Source organism: Vipera berus, assembly GCF_964194415.1.
Source record: "Vipera berus genome assembly, chromosome: 7".
Lineage (NCBI taxonomy): Eukaryota > Metazoa > Chordata > Lepidosauria > Squamata > Viperidae > Vipera > Vipera berus.
The window spans coordinates 41,926,796-41,948,553 of NC_138209.1; the positions used below are offsets into that span (position 1 = coordinate 41,926,796).

The 21,758-nt window shown below is 42.0% G+C and overlaps 1 protein-coding gene across 3 annotated transcripts in view; it reads right to left on the reverse strand.

Annotated features, from left to right (window-relative positions):
* Positions 1-14,031, reverse strand: part of SGCZ (sarcoglycan zeta) — a gene marked incomplete at both ends in the record, with an annotated part of 643,673 nt that extends 629,642 nt beyond the window's left edge. For all 3 annotated transcript variants that reach the window (XM_081333169.1, XM_081333170.1, XM_081333168.1), the window contains one exon: positions 13,993-14,031. In XM_081333169.1, the coding sequence (XP_081189295.1) occupies positions 13,993-14,031 (39 nt within the window). The remainder of the gene's footprint in view (positions 1-13,992) is intronic.
* Between the last annotated feature and the right edge of the window lie 7,727 nt (positions 14,032-21,758).

Consider the following 21,758-nt stretch of genomic DNA (forward strand, 5'->3'; position numbering starts at 1 on the left):
GCAGCTCACGGAGCAGAGGTGTAACGTGGGAGTATCGGGAGACTCCCAACACCACTCTCGCGGCTGCATTCTGCACCAGTTGGAGCTTCCGGGTGGTCCTCAAGGGCAGCCCCATGTAGAGAGCGTTGCAGTAGTCCAGACGAGAGGACACGAGCGCATGAGTGACCGTGCATAGATCATCCCGGCTAAGATAGGGCCGCAACTGACGCACCAGGCGAACCTGTGCGAAGGCCCCCCTAGTCACAGCTCCTATATGGTCTTCCAAGGTGAGCCGTGAATCTAGGAGGACCCCCAGGTTGCGAGCCCTATCTACGGGGGGTAATAGTTCACCCCCCATAGCCAGAGGTGGAATGTCCAAATAAACCCGGGATGAAGGTATGCAAAGCCACTCAGTCTTGTCGGGGTTGAGTTGGAGTCTGTTCCTCCCCATCCAGACCCGAACCGCCTCCAGGCAACGGGACATCACGTTGAGGGCATCACTGGGGTGGTTTGGGGTCGAAAAGAAAAGTTGGGTATCATCAGCATACTGATGATACCCAACTCCAAAGCCACGAATGATCTCACCCAGCGGCTTCATGTAGATGTTGAACAGGAGAGGCGAGAGGACCGACCCCTGAGGAACTCCACAAATGAGAGACCTCGCGGTCGACCTCTGCCCCCCTGCCAACACCGACTGCGAACGTCCCAAGAGATAGGAGGAGAACCACTGTAAAACTGTGCCTCCCACTCCCAATCCCCTGAGACGCCGCAGCAAGATACCATGGTCGATGGTATCGAAAGCCGCCGAGAGGTCTAATAGGACTAGGACAGAGGAATGCCCCCTGTCCCGAGCCCTCCAGAGATCATTCACCAGCGCGACCAATGCCGTCTCCGTGCTGTGCCCGGGCCTGAAACCCGATTGGTACGGGTCTAGATAATCCGCTTCATCCAGGACCAGAGGGAGCTGATGGGCCACCACACTCTCAACAACCTTCACAAGAAAGCGAAGGTTGGAGACAGGACGAAAGTTGTTCAATACAGCCGGGTCCAGGGCAGGCTTCTTGAGGAGAGGCCTCACCACCGCCTCCTTCAAGACGGCGGGGAAGATACCCTCACTCAAAGAAGCCGATATAACTGCCTGGAACCAGCTGCGTGTCCTCTCCCGGGCTGCATAAACCAGCCAGGAAGGGCACGGGTCCAGTAAACATGTGGTGGTGCTCAGCCTCCCCATGATCCTGTCCACTTCCTCCGGAGTCACAGAATCAAACTCCTCCCAGGTGATATCGACAAGACCACCCGTGTCCTGATCGTCAGACTCTGCCCAGTCAGAGTCCAGACCGGTCCGAATCCGAGCGATTTTGTCCGACAGATGTTGGTTAAACTCCTTGGCACGTCCCTGCAAGGGATCCTCCCTCACCTCCTGATTTAGGAGGGAGCGAGTCACCCTAAACAGGGCAGCCGGGCGATTATCTGCGGACGCAATAAGGGTGGCGAAGTGGTTGGACCTCGCCTCCCTAATTGCAGCGAGATAAGACCTAATATAGGCTCTTAGTCGCAATCGGTCGGGTTCGGATCGGCTGGACCTCCAACCGCTCTCTAGGCCCCGTCTCCGACGCTTCATCTCCCGGAGCTCCGCAGAGAACCATGGAGCTCGACGGGATCTGCACCGGGTCAGGGGCCGCAGGGGTACAACTCGGTCAAGGGCCTCAGTGGCCGTCCTTTCCCAGGCTTCCACTAAGGCCTCGGCCGAGCTGTGAGCAAGGGAGGCAGGTGGGGACCCCAGCGCCGCCTGGAACCTCTGGGGATCCATTAAGCGTCTGGGGCGGTACCATTTGAGTGGTTCCAAACACCCACGGCGGGGGGTGGCAAAACGGAAGACCAGCCGCAGGAGATGATGATCGGTCCATGACAGGGGCATGATAATTGGAGAGCCCCCACCAAGATCATCTAACCACCGTCCAGATAAGAAAACAAGGTCAAGGGTGTGGCCTCCCTCATGAGTCGGTCCCGAAATTACTTGCGTCAGGTCCATGGCCGTCATGGAAGCCATGAACTCCCGAGCCAACTCAGATGATCCTCCCAGAGATGGTAGGTTGAAGTCCCCCAAAACTATAAGTTTCGGGAACTCAACCACCAGCCCAGAGAGGGCATCGAGCAGCTCAGGCAGGGCTGCTGCTGCGTGACTAGGCGAAAGGTACACCAGCAGCAAGCCCAACTGCGCACCAGGGCCGCATCTCAAAAAGAGAGACTCACACCCGACTATCTGGGGAACGGTGGCCTCCCGCGGACACAAGGTCTCCCTCATAACAACAGCCACTCCCCCACCCCTACCCTGAGCCCGAGGCCGGTGCAGCACCCGGAAACCTGGTGGGCAAAGATCAACCAGAGGAACACCGCCCTCTGGGCCCAACCAGGTTTCCGTGATGCAAGCCAGGTCAGCCTGCTCCCCCTCGACCAAGTCTCGGACGAGAGGGGCCTTGTTAACGACCGACCTGGCATTCAAATACACCAGCCGGAGCTCAGGAGGCTGCACATCCTCACTCCCGGGACCTCGGGGCGGAACCAGAGGGTCGGAGTGCCTCACCGCTTGTAAGCAGCGGAGAGGCCTTCCCTGAGACCGATACGGCCCTCTGTTCCTACACCTGCTGCCATTCCCTATCGTCGTGGGAATGGATAATCCCACGACTGGCCCTGGAGCCCCAGAAGCAGCCGACCCCCGCTCCTCCCCTCCGCGATCAGCCTCAGCACTAGCCTGAACAAAGGTAGTTGGACTGCCCCCCTCGTCCAAACAACCAAGAAAAGAACCCTCCCTCCTCCCTAACCCCCAAAAAAATTTTGACAAAAAACAAATCAAGGACCTCCTATTAGGTTTACGTCGGAGGCCCATAACCGTGCCCGGCCATCTCTCAGGATCCCAATAAATGGGACCTTCCTCGAGATTATACTCGGCTGGAAAGGCGGGCCGCCTCCAGGAAGGGGGAGCACCCCTGAGGGCGAGCAAATCCGTAGAGGAGTACCTAAAACAAGGCATAAAAGCAGTCCAGATATAGGCAGTCCATAGTCAGTTGATTTAAGGAGGAACCAAACAGAGAGCAAATAGATGTCCCGAGCCTCCACCCAGCCACTGCCACTCAGCTGGGTGCCACCCCAGGACAGGCCAACCACCGCCCTCTCACGACAGTTGGAGAGCCTATACCAGGGGGAATGGTCCGAAACATCCATCCTGGGTACAGCATGTCCCCTAGAGCTCTCACCTCTAGGGGCAGCAGATGTAAGTTCAGGCCACCCTCTCACTGTGGCCAGTACCCAGGGGACTCTGAATCCTTTGGGGCCGATATGTGAATGGCAATAAGGAACAGTCCGAAAGAAGGGATGAGATAGTGTGTTACATCATCAAAGTCTGCACTACTAGGTGGCCAAATCCTCCGCTGCTCTGTCCTTCGAAAAAGTTGATCATGGCCAGTTCTGCAGTCATTGGGGTCTTCCAAATTATCTAATTCTTTTAGGTCCACAAGTCCAATGGCACCAACCAGAGTCACAACTGGTGCCACGGGAAACATAGATCTTCCAAGGGACCACTGGGCTCCACTGGGATCCACCGGCATTAACCGGCTGTCAGGAATAGTCCTGACAGCTCTTCTTCTGAGCCTTGCCTTACAAAAAACCCATAGAAAACCTAGCCAATTCACTTTGATGATATCACTGTCCCCAAAACAGCCCATCCAGTGAAAAGCATTGTATTTCTGACTGAAAGCAAGTATTTTTTTTAAGTTGGCCAGTTTTTGTCAATGCTACCAATCTAGATTTGCTCCTGCACTAAAACAATATTTTACATATTACTTTAGGCATCATTTATGACATTTCACATATTTTACCCTAAGTTGTATTGATAATATTTTTGAAAGTCAAAACATAAATCTTGCCATATAATAATATTATAAGCAACAAGAAAATAGTTAATAAGAGTGTACAGAATTAATAAAAGGTTATGCAGTTTTGTGTCTCTGTGTTTTTAATCTATTATTAACATACTAATAATTATTAACATATTAATAACACAGAGAGAGGTGGAATTCAATAAAGTGCTCTACATGCCATAAATTTCTAAACTTCTAAGAAATATTTAAATGATTATGAATGGGGAAAAGTGGTAATCAATGTGTTTCAAGCATCAAATGTTTTAAAGAAAATAGCATAAATCTATAGCAATATATCTAGTATTTGTATATGTAGCAGCAATTAAATTAACTTAGTTAAAATATGAAAGTTTCTCTTGTGTCTCTTTTAAATATATCTAATCTTTATGTGTCCCCCATCTAAATATATGAATTATTTCATGCAACTATATTTCCATGTGTACAAATAAGTTCAGGATCCTACAAATTTATTATGCCCTGATGTTTTTACATCCTCTTGCAATAAGCACTATCATAATACACTTATCAACAAACCAAAGTTGAACATATCTCAATAATTTCATAAATTTTAGAAACAAAATCCTGTGGTACTGTACCATAAGGAGTGAAATCTTCTAATCAAACATCAACTTCATTGAGTTTGTTATTGAATTTATCTCCATATAGATGTGGGGGGGATGGTAAGCTTATGATATTTTCATCTCTTTAAGAGAAATCAGTATATTGTGATATTCAACATAAAAACAAATTTGAATTCTTGCTAATGATTCCAAATTGGTATATCACAATGATGTCAAAATGAGGATACATGGGTAGTGATGTCATTACACAGATACCACCATTATGATGGTGTATGTCCCATTATGGATTTGAGACACACATATTCTCAAGTTGTGTTCCAAATTCTGTTATTCTCTGGAAACTTGGCAATGCCCTTTTTATAGCACAGGCTTAATTAAGCATTATTAAGTTTTTGTTGCAAATATATGTTTTTTTAAAAGCAAGAAAAGATTGTTTCAGGAAATCTTGAATCCTTTGTAGATATGCAGTTTAAACAGGTGACTCAAAAGATTAACCAGATTGACACTGATGCTAATTATTTTTTCTGCAGGGGTATGTCACCAATATATTATTGAAGACTATGGGATAATTTAGTACAGGAATTAATGGCTAAAGCCAAAGCATTGTGTTCACCTTAACTTTTGAAATTAAATACAGATATATTTTTCAACTCCATAAATATTTGATATTTAAGCAAATACTGTACAGAATAATCTTTTCAAAAGTCAGATTAAATGTGTTAGCACCAAATATGCTGTATGGAAGATTTCAAAGAATTCCCATTTCTCAAAGATGTTATCCCTGTAATGATCCTGAAATGGTGAATCATATTTTATTCTACTGTGGATTTTGTAAGAGTCTTTAGTAGGAAGAATCTGACCTATTTTAAAATCCAAATCAGGAAGAGTACTTTTGTGCATGTAAAAAATTTACTTGCAGATGAATTACAGTGGCAACAGCCAGATTTTTAACACTAGCTATAAAAATAAGGCTTTTAGTAACAAACTAAATAATCTTACAAATTAAATAATCTGTAACCTGTTGGGTCACAGTTTCAGAGATATGTCCATACCTAAACATAGAAACAGAATGACATAGGCAGGCAAAAAATCAGTGAAAGTAGGAATGACTTCTGAATTCCTGTTGGCTTGCCCAGTGAGTTTACTTGTGGAAAGCTGACAGTGAGCATCAGAAAGCTCCCTTCTCTTCTCTTCTCTTCCCTTCCCTTCCCTTCCCTTCCCTTCCCTTCCCTTCCCTTCCCTTCCCTTCCCTTCCCTTCCCTTCCCTTCCCTTCCCATGTCTAAGTGGCTGCTGCTAGATGGATGAGGAAGTGAAGCAGCTAGTGAGAAAGTGACAAGGAGGTTAGGAAGCTGTTAAAGAAAATGAGGAACTTGTGAATGTGGCTGACAATGGCAGCACAGCAGCAGCACTGAAGCGGCAAAAAAAAAAAATAATCCTCAAATTTCATTTCCTTCAGATGGCATTCTGTACATCACACCATTTGAGGTACCTCTGTTGACAAAGTTTTGCCCTATAAGGCAACATTTTGCCCAACTGAAAGTAACAAAGCATTAAACAGACATGGGAGTTTTAGCTGTATATGGATGAATGAGTTGGGGATATGTCTGTTATGAAATACGTAATAAATATTTTATTTGAACTATTTTATTTTATCTGTGTTATTTAATGCTAAATTCAGATTATATTTGTCACTTGCTTTGGAGACTTTTAGCCATAAACAAAATTGATTAATTGAGTCACGTATGCAAGTCACAACATGTAATGTTGTAATGATATCATGAATGTTTTGTCATTTGCACCCCTTGAGTACTGAGTTGTAGCCTTGATTAATCTTAACATCAGTGTGCTTTGAAACGAAACACCAGGTCTGTGTGAATAAAACAAGGTAGGGAAAACCTGCACAATTCTTTCCAAGTTCTTTATCATTAATGACCACAGGGAAGGCCAGTTTGTTCTGTCTGTTTAAAAGAAAGTGCTGTATATGTGTGTTCATTCTGTTCTTCTCTTATGTCGCATCTGTGCATGTGTATGTGCTTAAAGGAAACACAGGAAAAATGCATATGCTTTGCCTGGGTCACCTGACCAGCAGAATGGGAATTCTAATCAAACAATCAGCCATGTTCCAATCTGCTTTCTAACTACTCTCCTACAATGATGCATTGTGGGATATTTTCGAACCTGAGCCCAAATTGAATCCAGTTCAGGGATATTTTTTTTATTTGAGCTTTCTTTGTCTGGCTTTTCCCCCTACACCAAGTCATGTTCTCTTCAGGTTCCAGAGAGTTTGCCTACTCAGGGAAAAATGATAGACAGACTCTTTTTTTTTATTAAAGAGTTTTACAAAAACAAAATTTTACAATATATCCCCAAATCCCTCCCACCCCAAACCCACCTACTTCCCCCCTAGACAGACTCTTGATCACCTTTACATAATTTATTTCCAATATCCAATAAGGTAAAGAAAATAAAACTCCACAATATTTCTGTATCTATATACTGTATAGACACACACACACACACACGCATTTTACACACAAATACATGCATACATACATGGTATGTCTGAATTAGAGGTACAAACTGAGAAAGAAAAAAAAATTAGAAATCTAAACCTTGGATGATTTTTTTTTCTTTGCTCATTTAAGTTCTTATCTGCTTCATCACAAACCTGTACAGGATAAAGACTATCAAAGAAGAAGAAAAAAGGCATCTTCCCTTGTTTAGTTTCCAAGTTTGTCTCAACTGATCTTTCCAATGTGCCCAGAACTTTTGAAAATATTGCAGCAGACAGCCAGAGAGGCACTCAGCAGTGGGCTTTATTCATTCCTTCTCTTAGCTAAGTGCTTAATGAATCTCAAACTTTTAAATGGACTTGGGAAATAGCTTAATGTAAGCTGTAAGCTTGCAAATAAAAATCTGGTTTGAGCCAATGTAGAGTCTTATTGCCAAACTACCCACAAAATTAGATGGCAAGTCAGTTGCACTGTCTTTCCATCAGCTTCAAATAATGATTTGAATTTTCCCCCTCGTATACCTGGGGCACAGTTTTCTCTATATGAGCAAAGGCAGAAGCTACTTATTTACAGGACTCTAGAGAACTTGCCAGAAATCTCTCAATAGCAATTTAAAAGTAATAATAAGCAAAATAAAATTAGGAGAAAACTGAATTATGGATTTTTGACTGAAGCTATGTATATGTCTAGTACGTTTTGTAATTCTTGATATAAGCCAACCCTCCTTAGCTGTTCTTTGCCCTTATTTGGTAACTGCTGATGAAGATGATGACTATAATAATAATGACTTCTAACAAAACTAATGCTTGTGACCCACTCCTTAGAGAGCACATCCAGAGAAACCCAACTTCTTCACGGAGGGAATAAGTATTCTAGTAAAATGTGCCCATTAAAGCATCGAATATGGAACACAGATGCTCATATAGCATGAGATCATTGATTGCAGGAAATGAAAAATGAAAGTGCTCTTTGAGAGATTCACAGTTGAGAAGAAAGCTAACTCTAGTTTTTTCTCTTTCTACATTGTGCATAAAATGAGGTTTGATAAGCAAGTGTGATTTGCAACAACATACTTTCCATCTGCAAATGTCAGCAGAAACACTTTTATTATTAAGGGTTAGATAGTAAGCTGTTCTCCTTTTGACCACAAACAGTAGGGCATGGAAGCATTATTATCCAGTTTTCTAAAGGTTTTTTTTCCCATCTGACTCTATTCCTTGAATATATGAAGCACTCATTGGTTAGTTTGGGCTTTGATTTCAGAATGTTCATTTTAAAGGTTTTTAGTAAGGGTTGCTTATACTCTTCAGCAAATTTTAAGACTCTCTTGAGTATGCTGATACATCCCTTTCATTTCCCTTGTGAGTTCCATCCTGATTTTGCTATTGAAGGGGGCAATAGTCACCATAAAATCCACTCTATCCCATTGCTTCTTTTCTTAAAAGGAGAGATAGTAATATTCTTGCTTTCCTGCTTTCATTACACTTTTTGCTTCTCAAGGGAAGCAAAACCGCCTCCTGGATCCCTCACTGCTTATCCCTGGAATAGAAAACCAAAGAACAGAATTTGGAAGGGTGATAGTATTTATGCCACACTGATGACCAATCCTCAAGAGAGGGAGAAGGTTAAAAAGTGGGCAGTCTGCCACTTTATAAATGCTTGCCCATGTTACTAGGACATAAAATAGGTTTGCATTTGCAAAAGTGGGGGAGAAAGAATTCTTTCTTCTTCTTCTTCTTCTTCTTCTTCTTCTTCTTCTTCTTCTTCTTCTTCTTCTTCTTCTTCTTCTTCTTCTTCTTCTTCTTCTTCTTCTTCTTCTCCTTCTTCTCCTTCTCCTTCTCCTTCTTCTTCTTTTTGCATGGTTTTGTTTTGTTTTCAATTTATTCCATGATTGTACCAACTGCAGGCCACTGGAATTATGGGTCCTATTTGAAAACATGTAAGAGGGACTTTGCAGTCTGACTGCTGAAAGTCCCTCTCTGTCCTTACATACAGTATACTATTTTGTTCCTATCTCTAGCAGAAATGTTGGGGGAATATGTTGATATTCCTCATGACACAGGGCATTTATACATATGGCCAGATCTCAGAGTAAATGTTTATTTTTAAACCCAAATTACATATCTTGAGAACTGTATGCAGCTAAACTGACACAATTAATACATAAACAAATAAACATGACTTTCCATTCATGAAATGCTCTGCAGATATATTTAGACAGCACTTGTAATTGTTATTTTGTAGCTCAGGTAGTTTTTCAAAACAAGATACTTTGCATTTTTTGTGGTGATACAGGTTTAAAGCATTTTTTTCTTTTTTCTTTTTTAAAAAGGTACTTTGGTACTACTCCGCTGAGTCGGCTCCATTTCAGTACAGATGCTGGAAGGAAACAATGTTTCAGCAGTGCACCTATTTGTAGATGACATCAAATCAATGAGAAGATTTCCCAAAGGAATTTCCTTTAATGGGAGAGAAAGTATTCAGTGGTAGAGCACTGACTTTTCATAAAGATTTCAGGTTCAATCTCTGGCATTTCCAAATAGAATACTCTGTTGCTCTGGAGAGAAGATACTGGATCTATGTCAATAAAACTGGGCCAAATGTAGCAATTGGATCAACTGAACATGGCTGCTTCCTATTTGTCAAAGTGGGGGAACAGCATGGCTAATGAAGTTTCATGGAAATGAATGTCCAAGTGAGGCACCATGGAGTAATGCTACCAATAATATGGTAATGTTGAGTAATGATAATAAAGTAGATGATGATGAAGGCATCACTAATGGGGCTAACATTAAGAAATGGGGAAAAAAATCAGCCTCTGACTGAAAAAGGTGACAGCTATATAGAGGCAATGAAAAGGTCAGTTTCCACATTAGCACTAATGAAGAAAGAGGCTTAAAATAAGATGGCCTGCTAAATAATGCCATTTGAGAATGCTCTGTTGTATTTGCATTTAGAAGTTGAAGCACCTTTCATAACAGACAAAAGATTATTTGGACAGTACTGGTGCTGAGATAAAATATAGATCTATAAAACAATTATACGGTTAAATTAAAAGGAGGCTAAAGAGATTATGTTCTTCTACTCCCATATCACTGGAGTGGGATGTGTCACTGAATTAAACTGACAGTCGGTTCAGTGCTCATAGAAAGGATTTATCTGTATAGTACAATTGCTTCTCCAATCTATGTTGTTGTTGTTGTTGTTGATGATGATGATGATGACAATGACAATGATGATTATTAGCTAGGATAGTTTTACATGAAGATCAGGATAGATCAACTATTTATATATAATAGGTTTATTTATGGTAAGTAGGAGACAGAGCTCTGAAGACTAATCACCAGGTATTACCAGTTACAGAGGTCCATACAATAAATGTTACTGATTTGCCTGTGCTCTTGAAGTCATCTAATTCACATTGGACTTGATGGAACTTCAGTCTGATCTAGCAATGCTCTTTATTATGTCTTAAAAACAGAGCCAAGAAATGTGTATTATAAAAAGTAAACCAGGGCCTCACACAAGTATAAAACAATATGTGATTCTTCTAATCCATGTGAAGAAATGAGAATTCTGGTCCAATCCAACATCATTTTTTTCCTGCTTATAAGCATGTAAGACATAGGATATACTTCAATAACAAAATATGCTGTGCACCAAGTTTTGTTTTACCATTGGAAAGCATGGATCCAATCTATGGATGGATTGAATCATTGTCAGGGCACCAGAGAAATGTAGTTAAGTTTATTTGTAGTGGGCCACTGAATACCACAACCTCTTTATCAATTTGAATTTCCAGTTCCACTTCAAAAAACCCAGAGTTGGACTCCTGCAGACCAAATAGATCTTTTGTTACTGCACTGTTGGGTTACATAGTAAAGAGAGAAAAAAATCATACAAAGCTAATGCTAGTGTTTCCCTCATCTAACCAATAATATTTTTGTCTCAGGTATTCTCATATTATTACTTGTTTCTATAGGCATCTCTTGTTGCCGATGGCTTTTCAACTATTTCAGTTTGTTAGATTTGTTTGTTTATGTACCGCCCTTGTATATTTACTAGTTAGAAAGGAAAAAATAAAAGCAAGAAATAAAAGAAGTCTAAAAGTTGCTAGTGAAAGGAAATATCACTGACTGTATGAGGTTTATTTTTCTCCAACCAAGAGCCCCTTCCAGGTATCTTGTTCCTTCTCTTCAGGCATACAGGTGAAATCTTACATACATTGTAGTGCTTACTGTCTAGATACCTAACAATCCCTTGATTGAATAATTTAGGCAGTAGCAGGGTTTAATAGTAAAATAATAGTAAAAATGCTGATGATATCACTCTTGGAATATTAACCCAGTAATGTAATAGAAATATAGCATATGCAAATTTTGTCCTCTTCCGTGGCTTGAATTAATTTCTTACACTTTTAACCCAGCTTGCAGTACAGCCATCTATTTGAAAATAACTTTCTCTGTCTTCAGTGAAACTCACACCAATATAAGGAGATACAGGATTGCAGCCTTAGTTTCAGAGATGTGAACAAAACTTACAAAATATGTGTGCACAGCCTAGCATGGTTAAATACAGAAAAAGTATCATAGATACACCACAGCATCCTCTATGGGTAATTGGTAGAATGCAGGAAATAGTTTCAAGGTACAATATTATACTCATAATGTACTAAAAAAAAACCAAATAATGTCCATCTCTGGAAAAGATACTTTGGGCAAGGACCCTCTGATCAAAAAGCAGCATGTCATTTTTAAAAGCAGTTGGAAACCAACTGGTCCCTTGTTCTAACCTGTACCAGTGGTTTTTCCCTTTTGGCCTTTGGAGAGGCAGCAATCCTATGGACATGCACAGCTTAGAGCAGATAATACAACAACATAAGCAGGATGGTCCTGCCTGAAAGATGAAATGAGGATGTCTTTAATTTCAAGATAACAGAAGGCAGATTCCCTTCCATTCTCCTCTTTTCCTCTCACTTCTCTGTAAAGTTAAAGCTCACCTTAGCAAATGCTGATGAAAGCACCCGAAGCAAACAAGAACACCAGGAGTCCCTTTCATCCCAGCTGCTGATCTCAAGGTCACCCACTAAAACATCTGCAAGCATGGCCTTAATTGCAGAGCTGCTCACCAGAAGATTAATGGGAACATCTCTCCCTCCAGCTATGCTCCTTAGAAAAAAGTAGTCTACTACAGGGGGGAAAGTGTCTGTGAGACATAGCCCATTTTGAGATTTCCACATAAGAACCTGATCCAGGATCCAGGTGGCATTTTCTGCTAAAAGCACCATCCTTACACTGAACTTTAATGTCAAACTTCAAGAGGAATCTGTCAAGATGAAAGACAAACAACAAAGTGATCTTCCAAAAAGACTCTCCTTTCCCGGCTGGGAAATCTGCACCTTCATTTTAAGAACAGATCCTCCAGATTCTAAAACAAAATATATTGGGTCTCTGCATTCCGCAGGGAATATTATAACTTTTAAATGATTACAGGTATCATTGATTCATGGTTGGAGGTTTCAGTAAACTGAGGTTGGCTTCTGAAGAAATGTGCAAGAATCAGCCTATAAAAAGTTGATGTGAGGACACCTTAATATTAAAACAAGGAAAGACAGCATTTGGGCATAACCCACTCACCCTTAAATTCTAACTTAACTTTAGAAAAACAAAGAATGGGGAAATCAGAGAATGAAGCAATCCAGTAAGTAAGATGATTATTCTTTTACAAAGGTTTTAGAATCCTTAAGACTTCAGACCAAAACATTTTCAACCATTTGTCTTGATAAAGATTATTTAAATCCCATTGGAGCTCTGAGTCTATTTTTCCCTTTTAACTTCCCTCCCCCACTACTGAGTTTTGCCCTTCTTATGTTTCTCATCTGATCCCTTATATTTGCCTCGCACCCCTCAACTTTCTGCTTCATTTCCTGCTCCTTTTTCTAATTCCTTTATTCACCTTCCCCATTCCCTCCACAACTGCCATTTCTGCAACACGTTCGCTGCCTTCCCTTCTTACTTGCTTGATCCCCAAACCCACTCCGTTTGATGTAGTAGGGAACATATTCTAAAATAAGGGAGGGGGGGGCAGCAGCTTCACCCCGCGCATGCTCCAAGCTCTTTCCCCTTGCTCCTTAAGACGGAACCTAAAAGAAGGAGAAATCTGATGGGGACACTTTTTTTAAAAAGGGGGGGGGAGGATCTTCACTCCGCGATCCCCATTCAAAGTTTGACTTGCCCTTCCCTTGTCCCCGTGTGACATCGCGGCTTGAACGCCCGCTGGATCTTCCTAAAACGGCCTTGCGTACAAACGTTTGGAAGGAAGATTGACTTTCGAAGGGAACCACCAGATCCACTCTTCGGGACGGGAAGAGACGACATCAGTCGCCGTCTCATCCCCAGGGGAATGCCTTTCCTTTGGAGAGATCCGAGGCGCTGCGCGGTTTTCAAGACGCTAGGCAAGGGGACAGCGAGCGGGAGGAAGGTAGCTCCGTCGCGAAGCGAGGGAGGGCGGAGCGGGGGATAAAAAGCAGCTGCCTCGCAGACCAACCCAAAGGGGGGAAAAAAAAGCCACCTCGCCGCCGGTTCCTCGGCTCCCGCCTTCGGAGCCCGAGGCGCTGTCCGAAGTGCTGAGGGCGCCGAATTCCGGAGTCCCTTTAGGATCGCGCTTATTGATCGCGCAGCCGGAAAGGAAAGAGGGGCGCCGGCACGGAGCCTGTCCCCCAGAGCTCTCTTCGCGGTCTCTCCTTCCTTGCCCCCCCTCCTTCTCTTCCTCCTGCTTCTCTCGCTGGGGATCGGTGGCCTGAGCGGGCGCGCCTCCTGCCTCCGGCGCCTCCCCCGCCTTTCTGCCCGCCATCCCAATTCCCCCGCGCCGGAAAGCGCCCCCAACTCCTCCGGGCCAAGAAACCCCCCCCACACACACACACAAAAAAAGAACCGAGAGCCGACCAAGCGCGACCCAGCCCCCGCTTCCTCCCTGCACGGCCCCGGAGCAAGAGCACGTACCTTGAGCTCTTCAATATCCAGATGGGCTGAGCGGTCCATAAACCGAAACTGAAGGACCCGGAGGCGAGAGGGCGAGCAAAGGCGGGAGGCGCGAGCAGAGCGGCGGCGGCGGCGGAAAACCCCCTCTCGAAGTTGTGCCAATTGCTTGGTGGGGGGTACCCGAATCTCGAATAATAATCACACATCTATTCTCGGCTCTCCGTTTCCAGCCCAAACTCAGCCGTCTCCTCTAAATCCCAGCTGCTGGGCTGAATTTCATTCCCCGGGAATCGTCTCCGTGGCTTCCACAGTCCCAGATATCGGCGGAGGTTGGCTGAAGCAATCCTAGATCCCCTCCGGTAGCCCCTCGGTCCTTTCCTTTCGGTCCCCTCCCCCGCGCCTGCTTAGATCTCCCTCCCCGATTAAAAGCGACAGGTGATCTTTCCTGCCCACGAGCTGGGGATCCTGTCCTGGAGCGAGGCAAAGGGGCGGAGGGCAGGACCAGGCGAGCCAGCAGAAGGCGGCGAAATCACGCCGGGCAGGCTCAGGGCGAGGGAAGCTTCCGCCAACGGCCAATCGCTGCCTCCGAAGGCAAAAGGCGGCGCAGCTTCCCGGTCTTCCCTGGACGGCATCAATGCAGCAAAACCGCCAGCCTCCGACCCTCTCCTCCCGCTGAAGAGCGCGAGCGTCTGGGCACCCCCGGCACAAGGTGTCGGAGCCTCCTCCCCTGCCAGCTTAAGGCAGCGGCGGCATCCACGTTTCCCGGCCGCAGCGACGCGGATCCAAGTCCTGCAGAGATCCCCTTCGAGCCGAAGAAGGGATTCTGGATTGCTTTTCTTTTCTTTTCCTTTCTTCTTTTTTTTTCCTTTCCTTCCCCCCCTCCCCCAGGATAAGCAATCCAACCGCTGGAGCGGGAGGGAGGGAGAGAGAGGGAAGGAGGGGAAGGGAGGGGAAAAGAAAAGAGGAGGGGCGGAGGGGAAGGAGGAGGGGAGGGGAAGGAAGAGAAGAAGAAGAAGAAGAAGAAGAAGAAGAAGAAGAAGAAGAAGAAGAAGAAGAAGAAGAAGAAGAAGAAGAAGAAGAAGAAGAAGAAGAAGAAGAAGAAGAAGAAGAAGAAGAAGAAGAAGAAGAAGAAGAAGAAGAGGAGGAGGGAGGAAGGAAGGAAAAAGAAAAGAAAAGAGAAAAGAAAAGAGAAAAGAAAAAAAGAAAAGAAAAGAAAAGAAAAGAAAAGAAAAGAAAAGAAAAGAAAAGAAAAGAAAAGAAAAGAAAAGAAAAGAAAAGAAATCCGCCGGGAAGGACTCGCTCTGGCAGGCTACCCTGAAAAGGTTTCCGAGGGGGAATTTCTTGCCCGACGAACAAGAGCGGGGAAGAGCGCCGGCGGAGGGCGGGGGAGGGCTTCCCTCTCTCTCCCTCCCCTTCTCTGTTTTACTGTCCTTCACCACCAGGTGACCGACTTCACTTGGCGCCTCTCAGGACCAGCTCGCAGGGGATCTCTCGCCTCTGTCAAAAAGCAACATTTCCTTTCCCGACAGACGCTCTTTTCCTCCCCACCCCTCCCCACCGCGCCGTCGGGTCCTAATTCCCGTCGTAGAAAAGCTATTTCGGAGCCTTCGTGAACATGCATTAGATTAGAAGGTGGACGCCTCTGGTTTCCTTTGGCGGCGGAGCGGGCCGGAGGACGGGCGAAGAAGCTCATTGGCTCCGTTGCTTAGGAGTTGTCCTGCGTTGTAGATGGAGAAAGAAAGAAAGAAAGAAAGAAAGAAAGAAAGAAAGAAAGAAAGAAAGAAAGAAAGAAAGAAAGAAAGAAAGAAAGAAAGAAAGAAAGAAAGAAAGAAAGAAAGAAAGAAAGAAAGAAAGAAAGAAAGAAAGAAAGAAAGAAAGAAAGAAAGAAAGTAAGTAAGTTTGGGGGAAAAAAACACCTCGCCAGTAGGACTATGATTAGCACCAGCCACTTTGTGGATGTGGATATGTGCTGGTGATTCATGGGTGCAATTCAAAGTATTAGATTTGTTATCATAGCAATTTCCTCTTCTATTCCCATTCATCTGAGATCTCCATTGCCCCCTCCCCTGTTCATTTCAGCATTTTCTCTCTCAAAGGACTTAGAACAATATCTCTTTAGCAATTTCTTTTTAAAAAAAACATTTATCTGGATTGGGGTGTGCATTAAGAACATTGTCTGTTAGGTCCCTTGATTGTCCAATGGCCATGAACACCTGGGCCCTGAACAAATGGTATAAATATACAACAATGTTGCAACTAGCGACTGAAATGATGAGGTTCCTGTTATTCTCAATTGATTGGTCTATACCAGAGGTCCCCAACCTTTTGGGCACCAGGACCAGTACCGTAAAGAGAGGGGTTTTTTGCAGACCAGAGGGGTGTGGTTTTGTGTGCTGCCTGCATCCTATGGATGGGGCTTCACTTGTTTCCATAGACCAGTTTCTGGCATGCTGCGGACCGGTGCCAGTCCACAGACCAGGGGTTAGGGACCCTTAGGCTATACCACAAAACCTTTTTCTTTGGCTTAGCAACTTTAGCTAGTTTCAGTCTATTTGTAACAGGATTTCTATATTGTAGGATTTACTTAAGATTGGATGCTTACTCATGTTGGCACCTACAGAGTACAATAAAATTTAAGAAGGATAAACTTCAAATAAAGTTCCAACTGAACCATTTTGTCTTCCGGCAAGCATTCTGAAACCATCTTGCTGAAGTTATGTTCCCACTTGCATTTAACCATGGCACAAATATGTTCTAGCAACATCTTTTCTGTTGTGCGTCCAAAAATTGCTTTCATCTTGTCCAGATTCAGCAAGCACTATTTCCTTCTTTATTCAAACACAATCTAAGACAGCCCCAAGGTGTGCAAAAGTTGTGAGGCCATTATCTTCGAGATACTGTAAGTCTAATGATTGGCAATGTCTATTAACACAGACAACAGAGACAGGATGAGGTTGACAAAAGGGGCAGCAAGTTTCATGTCAAAAGGCATTTTTGTAGACTTAAGGTTGAATGAAGAGCATGTCAATTCAACCTGAGCTAATTTCTGAGACATGTGCTGTCTGCACATGAGCAAGAATCCCAATGGGGCAACCACTCAGCAGCCCATAACACATTTTCTTCTCCCAGGAAAAAGGATTAAAGTGAATCATTCTCCATATACTGTAATTAAGATTATATTGTACTTGATGAAATAGTTTGAGGGAAGACAACAGGGACCTTTGGGAACTTCCTTTATTCCACCAATGGCTGTTGGTAGTTATTTATTTATGTATTTTTTAAAAAGGAACAAAATAACACCAAGCCATTTGACCAGGAATGCTTCAAAAAATAGTATTTATTTATTTGTTTCATCATGTGGCTGAGTTTTTTGGGGGTAAAATTGCTACTTATCATTCATGGCCCCCATTCCAGTGGTTGTACAATAATACTTTCTCAAAGTTCTCAAGGTGGCTATTAGACTGAAAAATGGTCCATTGCAATAAAGAAGGGGAACATATTTCCCAAGGCGACCATGATAATGGTGATGGTTCTGATGGTACTCCTTAGAAGTTTATCATTCAGCATTGCATATACCAAATGCCATAGATCTCCAAGATTTCAAACAAGGTTCTTTCACAGCTCAGTCTCTGGGGATTTAACTTCAGGATTTCTGCCTATAGGATATAGGCTCATTGTTCATACTACATCGCTTCCCAGAGAGAAGCATTTTAGTGTTAGACTATGAAGCTATTTGTGTTCTTGCTCCCCACCCCCCACCCCAAAAATAAGATTCCACAGTTCTTATTTTCTTTAAATCCTCTAAAATTTTTATTAAAGTGTTGAATGTTGGCCAGGGAGATTCAGGATCCCTATTTGATGATGAACTGCACTAGGCAACTTTGCATCTGTCAGTCCATTGTCCCTTCCTCTGCACTGCCTTAAGCTTTCAGAGGCAAGGCAGAATTGTTATGCATGTAGGAATGCATTAATAAATGAATGAATATTATTCAGAAGATCTGTGCCAATCCTCAAAGCATTGCTTTGCTTTGATCAGCTCTTGACTTATCTGCCCCTTTCAAGCTATTCCATGAAGCAAAACAGCAGAGACTACCTGTGGAAGCTTGTCAGGGCTGAGCCTCAATGAAGCAGCTGTTTTGCTGACCTTCAGTGGTCATGCACGTGTTCAAATTACTTCCAGTATATTGAAGCAAGAATTAATTATATAATCCAGCAAAACGGAGTTTTTCTGATCAGAATAGTTCCCTGTCTGTTTTTAAAGTAGAATATTAATTATCATTGCTGGCTTGTAAGAAAGAGCTGATTTATAATATGTTACGTGTGAGTTATAATAATGATTTCATACTGTCTTCATCATAACATTAAGCCAACAATCAAGTAAACAATACCCCAATCAAGAAACTGCCAAAGAAGCCAACAGCAAAAAGCCCAATCAAAAAATTTCTAAGACTACCCCCACTAACGCTGACAGGGCAAGCCTTTAGAATATAAACTGACAGCAAACTGCACTCCTTACTAGCACTGATGATGTTACCTAGCTTGCGTAATGAAACGTCTGCAAGAAAACAAGCAAACTCAGAGAGCACCAAGGACCCCTCAAATCTTAATTGTATTAAACTGAGTGAGACCCAAATATGAGAAAGTGCTGAAAATCATAGGTGACCTTCCTATCATTTTAAAAATAAAAAACACAATAAAAACTATTGTATAAATGTTAGAATAGATACATTTTTTTAAAAAAAAACCCACAAACGCTTCATTTTTATTGAAATTCCTTCTGGGTGTTTCATGGCCCTCTCTTTCAGCCAATAAATACATTGGCCCTTCTTACAAATTAAATTTAATTCTATTATCCAAAAGACTGCCTGTCTCTGATCTAAAGGTATGGACCTTGCTTGATGCAAGAATTGAAATAATCACATGATTACGTGAAATACTCCCAGCCCTTGGGAATGTGACCCTCTCTTTAGAGATGGAGTGTGTTTTGGAAATGGAAGATTCTACATTGTATTCCTGACATCTTCAAGGAAGATTTTCTGTATAAACTAATGCTTTTGAAGCTCTATATTGCCTGTGGTTCAGCAGTGTCAAACAACTATAATGCTTTGTGTTGCTGTTGTTTTGTTTTTTTTTTCAAAAAAAGGTAAAATATACAGGTGTGGTAGCCTTTTTGTATTGTTCAAAAGAAATCCCTTTCTAAAGTTTATTAAACTGTTTATTCCATCCTTCTCTTTTAGAGGCAGTTTATATGAATAGGGAATATACTGTGAATCAGGGTGCATTACACAATGATTTTTTTGAAATCCACATCTGACTGTGAAATACTTGTGGAATGACGTTCCAATATAAGGTTTTTTGTAACGTATTTAATTTAAATTAAGTGCAAATTAAAGTTCATATAGTGAATATGTTTGCCATGTATTTAAGAAGATTCTCCTTCCCTCACTTTGAAAATTATCAATTTGGGGAACACTGTTTTGGGAACAATAGTCAAATTTGGGTGTCAAAGAAGGTCCCAGGACCCCTGACTGTATAACCCCTGCCATACAGATTTCCATACATAAGTTCCTTACAGCAAAACAGATTTCAGAGACAAAGAGATTAGAATAAAAGCAAAACAGTTTGAGGCATTCTGCTCAAAAGAGAAATTCTGTTTTTATTCTTTTTTTTTTCCTGCACACATACAAATGAAACATTGATTAGGAGAGAGCTGGAGTTTGGGAACAAATTGCCTGGACTGAAATTATGAAAGATCACACAAAGAAATTAGCTAAACTTAACCACCAGTTCCATTTAAACTTTTTTTAAAAAAAATATCTTGTTTTAAAGAGAGATATTGCAAAGGATATAAAAATATTGAAAGAACATCTGATAAAAATGCAATGACAGTTAAAATTCCTCTCTAAAAGATATCTAGAAGTCCTAATAAAACCACTTCTCCTTCTTCTACATGGCTGGGGTTTTTCCTTTATAATGAGCTTTTAGTGAAAATACATCATATCCAAGCTGGCAATAGAAGAGCCCTTTGAACACCTGAAGTCAGTTTGAAATTTTGGGAACAACTAATTTTTTTCCCCTTCAGTCTACTCTAGACAAATGCTACTTCCACCACGGAGTACTTTGCTTGATAATTTAATTTTGATATAAATGGACTTCTTAATAAAAGAGATTTGCTGAATCATACTAAAGGGACATCCACATGAGTTTGAAAGCAGCTCTGGTCCTCTGTGATACCTGAGATTGAAAGCATTTCAGTGCTAAATAAATTTACTTCTGCCTCAGTTGTAACGTTTTGAAAGTGATATTAAAACAACTGCTTCTTTTAAACTATTATGGCTCTATGGAATTTTTCAACAGTCTGTTTACCCAAATGCAGGGAATTCCTGCCTCAAGATGCTTCATATGCTATAATCTGAATCTTTCCAAGGTGACATCATGGCTTTTCAGCATTCTAACATGGTAATTGCCTGGATTATTATTATTATTGAAATTGCTTTTATTTTTGTAAACAGTCAGATGAATGCACATAAAATGAAGTCAAAATATGAAATTGGAAGGAAAGAAGGAAACAGTCTAGTTCATGCCCACTCTATCTGGAGTGGGGAATTACCAGATGTTTATTTCAGCAGACACATGGCATCTTGGGGGTGCAGCATTGTTTTATATTTATATATATATATATATATATTATTTTCAGGGTAGTTTTTTATTTTCAGCGTATGAGGTCCATGAAAGAAAAGATGATCTTCTAAATACTTTTGAGAGATTAGGGAAGAAGAACAATGGTATTATAAAAATGCTTCCAGGATTGAAACCCATTTCTAGTAATGGCCAATTAGCGGAAAATTCAAGAAGGCAGAGAAACAGCATCTCCACTCACTCCATCCCATTCTTTGTGGACCTGGACCTGAAATTTTGCCAAAAGACTTTTAGAAAATTGTGTTCCTATATTGGTTAATAGGGAATACTGTCCATTGTAAGTCTTATAGAATTCCTCTGCCTCTTGAAGAAATTAAATAGAAAATATTACCCTCCCTTTGCTCTAAAATAGAACATAATATTTTCAAAGGCTATTTCACACAGTTCTACATTACTCTGGTTTATCTCTGATGTTGACATTAATGATTCTTTAGTTATTTAATTTAAAAAATTAGTTATGATAAAATATATGGTTCAATTAAAAAGCTTACACTCATTAAGGAATCTGTGGGTTCATAATTAATTGTTGATTTCTTAAAGTAGCTAAATGTATGGCTCACAAAAAGCCCTTTTAAAAAATAAGGCAATTCTATTATGCATTAGTCTCTAATTAAAACACATAGCTTAGCTTTTGGTCAGGCTGCTTTGTTAGTTGAAGAAATGAGAAGTAAAATCACTCAGTATATCTGGCAATAGCATATCTCTGAGGAGCAACAGTTTGTCATGGAAGCTACTACTCCTCTTTCAAATGCATAAATTATTGCTTTATTCAGCAGTACAGACTGAGGGCATAATCAAGTCTTAGTATTGAAGGGAAATATTTCTCAGAAATGGAGCTTGGAATGGGGCCATTTTCCTTAATCTCTCTGAGACATTGTGCTGTAACTCTTACAAGAGAGCTGCTATACTTTTTCTATGTTCCTCTCTGATTCTTATCCATACTGAATATTTCTTTAAACACTTCGAGGCAGACAAATGTTTGTACAGATATTTTCAGCTTGTGCTAATTTTCATGAAACTGCATCTCACCAGTGAGCAAGATGTTTCAATGAGATGAATGGGACAATCTATACTGTCCACAAATGTCC